This window comes from Belonocnema kinseyi, chromosome 5 (genome assembly GCF_010883055.1).
Source record: "Belonocnema kinseyi isolate 2016_QV_RU_SX_M_011 chromosome 5, B_treatae_v1, whole genome shotgun sequence".
Lineage (NCBI taxonomy): Eukaryota > Metazoa > Arthropoda > Insecta > Hymenoptera > Cynipidae > Belonocnema > Belonocnema kinseyi.
Window position 1 is genome coordinate 52,124,119 of NC_046661.1, and position 10,790 is coordinate 52,134,908.

At 27.6% G+C, this 10,790-nt stretch overlaps 1 protein-coding gene across 1 annotated transcript; it reads left to right on the forward strand.

Annotated features, from left to right (window-relative positions):
• Window positions 1–5,953: 5,953 nt before the first annotated feature.
• LOC117173336 (FGFR1 oncogene partner 2 homolog) lies at window positions 5,954–10,408 on the forward strand. Its single transcript, XM_033361831.1, has 4 exons — window positions 5,954–6,111; window positions 6,306–6,440; window positions 9,410–9,661; window positions 9,993–10,408. Exons 2-4 carry the CDS (start codon window positions 6,306–6,308, stop codon window positions 10,209–10,211), a joined length of 606 nt encoding a protein of 201 aa, XP_033217722.1. The 5' UTR covers window positions 5,954–6,111; the 3' UTR covers window positions 10,212–10,408.
• Window positions 10,409–10,790: the final 382 nt, after the last annotated feature.

Here is a 10,790-nt window from a genome sequence, read left to right on the forward strand (position 1 = left end):
TCAGCCTTGGAGGAGATTATGTTGAGAAATAAAAAAAAAATTCTTAAAAACGTTGTTTTTCTTGGTCAGGCCGGAAACTTATCAATCCACCCTCGTAGCTTATTATATTATTGCACACCTGATTTCTAAAATAAACAGAATATACGCTATTAATATCTATAAACAAACGTGCTGTACATTCTATAGATCTTGACTCTCCAAAATTTTTTCTCCCTATTTTTTTATTAATAATTTTTCCAGTGAAAGTAAGAACAAAGTCTTATTATCGGTGAAGATTTTTTTCTGCTTGAAGTGCTTCTCATTAATGTAGGAATGACATTTAATAACAAAAATAATTTAAAAGTTCATAATAACCACTGTGATAAACAATTTTTGTGTCAAAATATTAGAATTTGAGATTTTTCAAATGATAATTTCCTTCAATGGCCAGAATGACTTCAGATATTCCTTAAAATAATAAATATTCAATAATATTTTATCAAATATAACAATTTAAATTTTTGTAAACAAATTAGATAAACAAATTTAAAATGTTTGCTCTTTCGCATAGAAATTTTTTTTGCACTGGAAATGTTTTAAGCTATTAGACGAATGACTGCTAGTCACAAAAATATTAGAAGAATAAATAATAACCACTGTTATTAACAATACTTGTGACAAAATATTTTAACTTAAGGTTTTATCAAATTTAAATTTTCTTTGATGGCCAAGTCGGTGGGTTATTGTCAAAAGATTTTGTATTGAGTGAATCTTAGCATGCAGTGTTTTGATTCATTTCCAATCTATAACGATTGAAAACCCGACTTTTTCCGAGTGATACTACCAACAATGGGACATTTTTTATATAAATTATTTATAAACATGTAAGTTGTTATATTCCACTAAATATGATCAAAGATACATTTTTTAGGAATATCCGTAGCTATTGTGGCGATTAAAGAAAATAAAAATTTTGATAAAATCTTACATTTGAATATTTTTTTACGAGAATTATTCATAACAATGATTATTGTTAACTTCTTACATATTATTGTGACTAGCAGTTATTCGGCCATCAGCTTATATTTCTAGTGTAAAAAAAAAAATTTCTATGCGCAAGGGCCAAAATTTTGAATTTCTTTAGCACCAAAAAATTTTACCGATAATAAGACTATTTGTTAATTTGTTTATCAAATTTGTTCCCAACAAATAAATGAAATGATAAACAAATTATTTGTATTTTATGAGTCCCTAAATATTAATTTTAGACAATATAAAGTTTTCCTGATCAGTTATCAAAGCATAAAAAATTGTTATGTACAAAATTTCAGTTTTTTAATGCTTTGAGTACAAAAATGATTAATAAACAAACAGAGAAGATAAAAGTTCGGAGCGTCAAGCTGAACGAAAAAAGTGAATTTCCTCCTACACCCCGTCATGAGTACGGTACGTTTGTTTATAGGGTTTAATAGTTAATAGTTAGTAGTTTTTAAATTTTTAGTAAAAAAAAATATTATTTCCATTTTTAAAAATTCTTGAAATTAAAACAATGTTACTCATTTAACATTTCAAAATACTTTTCCAATCATTTTCTATGAATACTAAAGACAAAATATGATTTATATGGCCGTACAATAATCCTGGCAAAGTGGAATATATCTTATATTTGAATTTGAATAAAAAGTAAAATATAATTCTTAAAGTTTATTGTCGAAAACAAATTAACAATATTGTTAATGGAATGTAAAAAACCCGTAGATAAAATTTGAATAGTACTAAGTTAAAACTTACTATGTGAATACTCTCGCTTATGAATATATAATGGATATAATGCATTTCTAATTGAATTGAACTAAATTTACATTTGAAACCATTTTTTTTAATAATCAGTGGAAAATAAAAAAATTAATTTCTTTAATTGCTCCTTTTTATCATTATATTCTTTTAAGTCTTTAAAACAAAGATGTTAAAGCATTGACTATATTTACATCTTGGACGTTTTATAACATTATAATTTATATTTGTTCCTCTGAAAAATAGTTTTTTTTTCAACAATTTGAATTATTGAATAAACTATTTTTAATTTTCTTTACATATTTTTATGCTATATGTTCATGAATGAAATTTTAATTCAATTTCAATTACATTCTTCTCATTGTATTCAATAGTGTAAGTACTCGCTAAACCCTCAAATATTAAGTTCGTACTTGTATACTATTAAAACTTTTTCCACAAGACTATTTATATATTTTATTGATATAAATATTATTTACTGCGTTTTCAGATATAAAAAGGAATATATTTAACTTTTTATTCAAATTAAAATCTAATATTCCAATTTACCCAGTTTATTGGGTGACGTTTTAATTCATGTTTTCCATTAGCATTTATATACATTGTTTGGAAAATTGTTTTGAAATATAAAATGTGTACCATTCTTTTCATTTTAATATTTTTTTACGTAAATAAAATTTTATTTATTAAAAAATTTAAAAAAAGTGGTCTGTTCCCATTGCTTACAATGAAAAAACAGGGAGTGACGAGACAACTAGCGCCGCGTTGAAGATATTTGGAACTAACCAACTTAGGACACTAAGGGATCGCCATTTTGTTTTCTGATGCACAGGGCTGTTACATGGCAGCGCCCTGCCTCGACCGTGTATGCGTATGTGGAGTAGTTTTCTTACGATCCGGAGGAGAAATGTTGGTCAAACTAATCCAACAGATGGCGCCATATAAAGTAGGTCTGTCTTTTTCATTGAATTGCATGAAGAAAAAGCAAAATTAATTAAAAACTTGATGCTGTTTGCAAATAAACAAAAAAATATATGAAAAAATAAGAGTAACTATAACTAATAATTTCAAAAAAGAAAAAGACATAAAAATATGTAGTTTAATATGAATAAAATTTAATTTTGTGATACATTTTGAAAGCAGTTCGAACTTTATATTTCTACGATTTATTTTTCTGATATTATTGATTTTATTATTTGTTGTAGTTAAAGAAAATTATTTATTGATGAAATTATTAATGTAGCTAATGAAAAAGTTAATAATATTTAAGATCACAATGACAAAAGTATTTATCATGTATGTGTTTAACACATTCATGATGAGAAGAATAATTAAAAAATATATAACTTATATCCAATATAAATATAATAATAAATAAAATATGTAAAACTACAACTAAAGTTGCAAAGTGAAGAATCTTTGTACCTTTAAACTCTTAAAAATTTTAAGTTTTGAAGAAAATATTTTCAGAAAGTAGTGGTAATTCTAATTAAAAGTTTGAGGAAATAATTCGGTAAAAAGTCAATGACACGAATGATAAATGAGATAATGGAGTTAATGTTATTTAATGTAATGTATATATTTATTTAAATTGAACCAAACATCATATATACAGTTATAAAATTCAATAATTTATTTGTTGCTTAATCTTGAAAGCTTTTTTCTCGCTGCACTCAGCCCCTAATAATTTTATTTGAAAATTTAAAGGAGATTTTGAATCAAATAGTTAATTATATTTTTGCAAAACTCATTTCTAAAATAAACAGACTATAAGCTATTAAAATCTATAAACGAACATACTGTACTCATGACGCACGGTCGGAGAAAATGCACTTTTTTCGTTCAAAAATGTCCAGAGCCTTCAATTTTCTTGCGATTTTTAATTGTTCTGTTTTAAATTAAAGATCATTAAATTCTATAGATCTTGACGCTCCGAACTTTTGTATCCTCTATTTTTTTATTAATAATTTTTCCAGTCAAAGTATGAACAAAGTCTTCTTATCAGCGAAATTTTTCTTTTGCTAAAAGTGCTTCCCATTAATGTAGGAATGATATTTAATAACAAAAATAATTTAAAAGTTTATAATAACCACTGTGATAAACGATTTTTATCGCAAAATATTAGAATTTGAGAGTTTTCAAATTATAATTTCCTTCAATGGCCAGAAAGACTTTAGGTATTCCTTAAAATAATAAATATTTAACAATATTTTATCAAATATAACAATTTAAATTTTTGTAAACAAATTAGATAAACAAATTTAAAATGTTAGCCCTTTCGCATAGAAAGTTATTTTGCACTGGTAATGTGTTAAGCTATTAGACGAATGACTGCTAGTCACAAAAATATGAGAAAAGTTAACAATAACCACTGTTATTAACAATTCTTGTGACAACTTTTGTGACGACTTTTTCCAAGTGAAAATGCCAACATTGCGTAATTTTTAATGTAAATTATTTATAAATATGTAAGTGATTATATTCCACTAAATATGATCAAAGATACATTTTTTAGGAATATCCGTAGCCATTGTTGTGAAAAAAGGAAATAAAAATTTTGATAAAACCTTACGTTTGAATATTTTTTCACGAGAATTATTTATAACACTGGTTATTGTTAACTTTTCAAATATTGTTGTGACTAGCAGTTATTTGTCCAACAGCTTAAGACATTTCGAGTATAAAAAAAATTTCTATGCGAAAGGACCAAAATTTTGAATTTGTTTATCTAATGTGTTTACAAAAATGTAAATTGTTATATTTTAATTTATTGTTTTAAGGAATACCTGAAGTCTTTCTGGCGCTTGAAGGAAATAATAATTGGAAAAATCTCAAATTCTAATATTTTGCCACAAGAATTGTTTATAACAATAGTTATTATAAACTTTTACATTATTTTTGATATGAAATATCATTTCTATATTAATTTGAAACACTTTTAGCAACACACAAAATTTTACCAATAATAAGACTATTTGTTCATTTGTTTATCAAATTTGTTTGCAACAAATAAATGGAATGATAAAGAAATTATATGTATTTTATGAGTCCCTAAATATTAATTTAAGACAGTATGAGGTTTTCCTAATCAGTTTCTAAAGCGTAAAAAATTATTATGTACAAAATTTCAGTTTTCCCGTACTTTGAGTAGAAAAATGATTAATAAACAAATAGAGAAGACAAAAGTTCGGAGCGTCAAGCTGAACGAAAAAAGGGAATTTCCTCCTACTGTGCGTCATGAGTATGGTACGTTTGTTTATAGAATTTAATAGTTTATAGTCTGTTCATTTTAGAAATGAGGATAGCAATAATATAATTAACTAATTAATTCAAAATTTCCTTTAAATTGGAAATTTTGAAGAAAATTGTTAGGGGTTGAATGCAGTGAGAAAAAAACTTTCAAGATTAAGCAACAAATAAATGATTGAACTGTATAAATGTATGTATGATGTTTGGTTCAATTTAATTAAACATGTACATTATATTAAATAATATTAAATCCACTTTCTCATTTATTAGTTTTTTTATTCATGTTTAACCAAATTATTCCCTCAAACATTTTAATTACAATTGCTATGACTTAAAAAATATATTTTCTTCGAAACTTGAAATTGTTAATATTTTAATTTTAATTATTATTATATTTATATTTAATATACGTCATATATTTTTTATTAATTCTTCTGATCACGTATATGTTTTAAATATTTTTGTAATTAGGGTCTTCAAAATTATTAATTTTTTCATTAGCTACATTAATAATTTTAAAAAAATCATTTTTTTTAACTTTAACTAATAATAAAATCAATAATATGAGCAAAATAAATCACAAAAATATAAAGTTCGAACTGCTTTCAAAATGTATCTCAAAATTATATTTTATTCATATTAAACTACATACTTTCATGACTTTAAAAAAAAAAATAGTAGTAGTTACTCTTATTTTTTAATATATATTTGTTTGTTTATTTACAAACAGCATCAAGTTTTTAATTATTTTTGCTTTTTCTTAATGTAATTCAATGAAAAAGACAGACCTACTTTTTGTGGCGCCATCTGTTGGATTAGTTTAACCGACAATTCCCCTCTGGTTCGTAAGAAAACAGAAAAGTAGGGGCGATGCATGGGGCTGCTACAGGGTCCCTAATCTTTAACACTACCTGATAGAAAACTGAAGGGTTTTAAAACCCTCTTGAAATTACAGAACTTCCTGGCAAGTGACAATTCTTTTTCTCATCTAGTATTGAATCTTTCTAATCGATTGTTTCAGTCTATTTTTGACATATTTGGTTTTTTTTTTGCTTTCTTGCTACCTTCAAGTGCTGAAGGTGACAAAAGGTAAGCTATTGTTTATTTTTTCCTATTTCTTAGTCGTTTATTCATAATAATCATTTTGTGTAACGACAGTATTATTGATTTATACGTGGTTCAATTTATTATAAAATATCTAAGCAAAATAAATTAACCCTGCTTGCTGGAAGGCTAGAAAGACAATACATAACCCTAATTTATGGATATCCTTGAGTTTTCAGATGTCTTTGACTTTTCAACAAATTATATTAGATGCGAAGAAGCTAGTAGGTCGGATATCCGACCAGGAGAGCACAGCCGATAATTTAATTTGTGAAATTCAGTCAGTCTGCACACAAATTGATGGAATGAAACAAGTAAGTCAAGTATTGATGATTATTATTGATAGATTTCTGCAGCAGAACTAATTTTACTTTTTAAAATTTAGCGTTTTTTATGAAAGATTCTATTTATTCATTCGGTATTTAAAGGAATGGAGGAAATCAGTCAACATCACTTCATTCGAGAGAGTTATTCATAATGTAATCAGATTGTTACTTTCCCGAAAGGATATGCATTTCGAAATGCGAATTTTTGAAAAGGATATATTTGTTTTTAATTAATCGTTTTTTTCATTCTCGCTTGATAAGATTTTGCTATTTAAAAAAGCCTTTTGGAAAACGGATATTAAGCTAGTATTTGATTGAATTAACGTTATTTAAATGCGTGGGTATAAAACTCCTTAAAAGGAATTTCCAATTGCAAATATTTGAAGGCATGGATAAGAAACAATTTTCCAAAATTCTGTTATGTACATTTTCGTGATTTTTTTTAAATTTATGAAATGAAAAACTAGTTTTAACGGTTAGATTGCAGAATATGGGCGTCACCTCTATTTTAACGAGAAGTTGGAAATGAGTAGTGATCTGACCAACATTATTCTTCTTACTAGTCCTAGGGGTGCCTTTCCGCCCCTACGAAACTTTGGAAAAGGGTAGAGTTTTGATAAAATTATTTTTCTGACCTGTCAAAGGAGTGTTTCTGGCCGTTTGTATGTTTGAAAGCACCTAAACGGTGAGTTAAATATGGTTATTCTGATATCGTGACGTAACCATATTTAAGTTATCGCAGTAACAAAAGTAACAATAATTTTAAACTTCTGTCCCTTCAAATCGCTTCATTTAACGTTCAGTTAAAGATTCTAATAGTTTTTCGCAGAAAAATATAATTTTTCCAGCCAAAAAACAGGTGACACCCCTATTCTCCAATTGCACCGTTTTAAATTTTAAGTGCCATTTGGTTTTCCCGTCTCGCAAATAATTTTTTCTAAGTTTTTCAAATTTTTTATGTAGATTCTTGAGAGAACATGTGCTTTTTTAATGTTATCGAAATTTTGTATTTGATAACCTCTGGTAGAAAATGTGTGGTGTTCATGCTTTAACATTTCATTTTTTTATACTTATTTAGTTGAAATTTTCATGTCTTCATTTAATTAACCAGGGTAGCTACTGGGCCGGTAATTTGAAAAATCTGATCATTCCGGAAAATGGGTGAATTTATTTTTCGATGGGAATTTGAAAAAAACATTCAAAGTTAGTGTTTTGAAGCATAACAAAATTGAATGTTTTCAAATTGAATATTTTAAATATTAAAAATGAGATATCCTAAAATGATAAGCCTTAATATTTGATCAATTTTTAATGGTTAAGGGCATACTCTTCATTGACCACGTGACGAAACTAGTCCCCGGTTATGAGCGTTTTTTTGGTGTTCAATGTGTCCACACGGATTGAGATATAGTGTTTAAACTTTGACATATTAAATAAAAAGCACTAAAGAACATTTTTATATATCAATATGTTTATAATTTTAAAGAAAGTTTATTTATAAATTGATAAAATAGGAAATCACCATTCGAGTTGGCGCACTTTGAAGATAATTTTTGTTTGATGCATTTCAGATATTTTGAATCGCGTATATTGAGCACTGATATAATTTTGGACTAAATCATTTAAACATTTCCAAAAATTAATATAAGCAATAAAATGTGCACATTCGTTGCAAATCAACAAATAAGTATCTGCGCACACGTAACCTATCATTATTTTTTGAGCATTTTCAGCGATTTCTAGCGGAGAAAAAAAAGAAACTTTGAACGTTCATAAAATTTTTGTGTAGAATGATTTTTATTTTTTTGGTCCTAAAAATAAAATATAAATTTCAAATTGGAAACATACCAACACCAGCAATGTGCTAAAACTTACTCTTCGGAGTTCTCCAACCAACTTCAATAATTCTTGACGTCTAATTTTTGACTTTGAATCGATCAGCTGATAACTAATGTTGACAGAGAACCGACCGGCGGGACTCAGCGTCGGACTCCCCGTGTCTTTTGCCCCCGGGCGAAATTTTATTTTGATTGGTTTTGTTATTAACTTAGAATTGTTTCACATATGTAAAAAAAATTCACAATAATATATAACCATTAGAAAAATTTAATTATTTTCTGAAAATGCACATTTCTCAAGATGGGACTTGGACGGATTTTCGAGTATCACATTCTAAAATGTTTCTCGATTTTTTTAAAGCAAGGCATCTGCTTTATCGACGTTAAAAGTTTATTTCCTATTCCTAATATATTTTAATAGAAAACTTTCTTCGTAATTATAAATATTTTGACATATACAAACGTTCCTTAGTGCTTTCTGTATAACTTCCTAAGTTCTGAACACGATATCTAAATCCGTGTGGACCAAAAGAAATAAAAATCATTTCATTCTGTGCACAAAAATTTCATGAACGAACTTAGTCACGTGATCTCGACTTTATCGACTTCCAAAGTTGATTTTTTTCTCTGCTAGAAATCGTTAAAAATGCTCCAAAAATAATGATAGGTTACTTGTGTGCAGACACTTATTTGTTAATTTGCAACGAATTTGCAAATTTTATTGCTTATATTAATTTTTTTAAGGTTTAGATGGCTTAATCCAAAATTGGTGTCAGTGCTCTATATACACGAATCAAAAAATCTGAAATGCATCAAACCAAAAATTATCTTTAAAATGCTATAACTCGAATGGTAATATCCTATTTCGTAAATTTATAAATAAACTTTCCTTAAAATTAGAAACATATTGATGTATACAAACGTTCTTCAGTGTTTTTTATTTAATCTGTAAAATTTTAAACTTGATACCTCAATCCGTGTGGACAGAGTGAACGCAATAAAAAATGCTGATAACCGGGGACTAGTGTGGTCACGTGGTCACCGAAGAGCATGTCCTTAAGTTTGAATCTATCATATGTTGATTGACTTAAATTCAAAATAATTAAATTTTGATTGCAGTATCAGGAAGAAGTTGACGTTTTAAATGCCGAGGCGAAGCAAACGCCTCATTTACAAGTCATTGCTGGCATTCAGCAAGAAAATAGACACCTCAGAGAAATCCAAGCTGAGAATCGAGAACTGAAAACTGCTCTTGAAGACCATAAAAGTGCGCTGGAACTAATTATGTCCAAATATAGACAGCAAACTGCTTCTTTGTTGACTCAGTGCAAAACTGACTATACATCGCTGTACAACTCCAGATACGCGAATGTAAGAATTACAACTGAATTTATTGATTTCAAATAAATATGATGATTTTTAAAATTATTATCACTGCCTTTTCAAGAGAACTTAAAATGTTAATTTTTTAAATTGGTTTTTAGTGCATGAATTCATAAACGAATGTAATATTTACACAAAAACTTCTGCATTGCACTCACAAAACAAAAACATAAATAATAGTCATTTCTCAAAAACAACTATTTTTACCAAGTATCAATTTTGTAAATTTCAAATTTTTGGTCCCTTTTATGTAATAATCAAGTTGAATTAAAAAAAAGGTGAGTATAAAATTTGTTCATGATGTTTTGTCTTCACACAGATAATTACAAGCCAGGCAGAAAAGATAAACGAAATGGCCGCAGTGATGAAAACCGCAGCAGCTTTGGACGAAGAGAATGAAATGAAAGAAAAGGAATTGATTGCACGTTTGAAAGAAGAAAATGTTGTTCTTCGACAAATCGTCGACATAGCAAATAGATGCGGCTCATTGAAAAACGAACCCCCCATGGAGAGCAAAACAGTTCAAACGGATGAATAATGTTAATCCGCCATTAATTTTAAATAAGTGCGTTGAATTATTTGTTTTTTCCTCATTTTTTTACATTCTATGTGTGATATTTATCATGTTGCTGGGGTGTGGAATCGAATTGTATAATAGGGATGTTAAGCCTATTTTTCTGCGGTACGAAAAGTTCTATTTTTATATTGATTCACGTATTAAAAAATTAAAAAGAAGTTGTTTTTCACTTCTGATGATTTTTTTCCGCACCAAGGTTGTTTTATGGGGGAAGACTGGAAATATTTTTGGCTGGTACTTGTATTTTTACAATTAGGCCTTAAGCAACAGATAAATGTATATTTTTGTATCTTGGAAGGTTTGAAGAGTTTTTCTCCACTAAGGACAAGGAAGGTGTGCAGTTAATTGTCAAAACTAATGCGTGAAGTTGTTTTTTTTTAGTTTTGATTCAAAATTTCATGTTTGTGCTAATTATTATTAATTAATAATTTCAAATTAATTAATTTTTGTACCCTGAAGTACGTAAAATGCGATCCCCTGATTCCAGCTGTGAACGATGTATATTGAAAGGAAAGTCTGATCCGTGCGAAGCATTTGTAA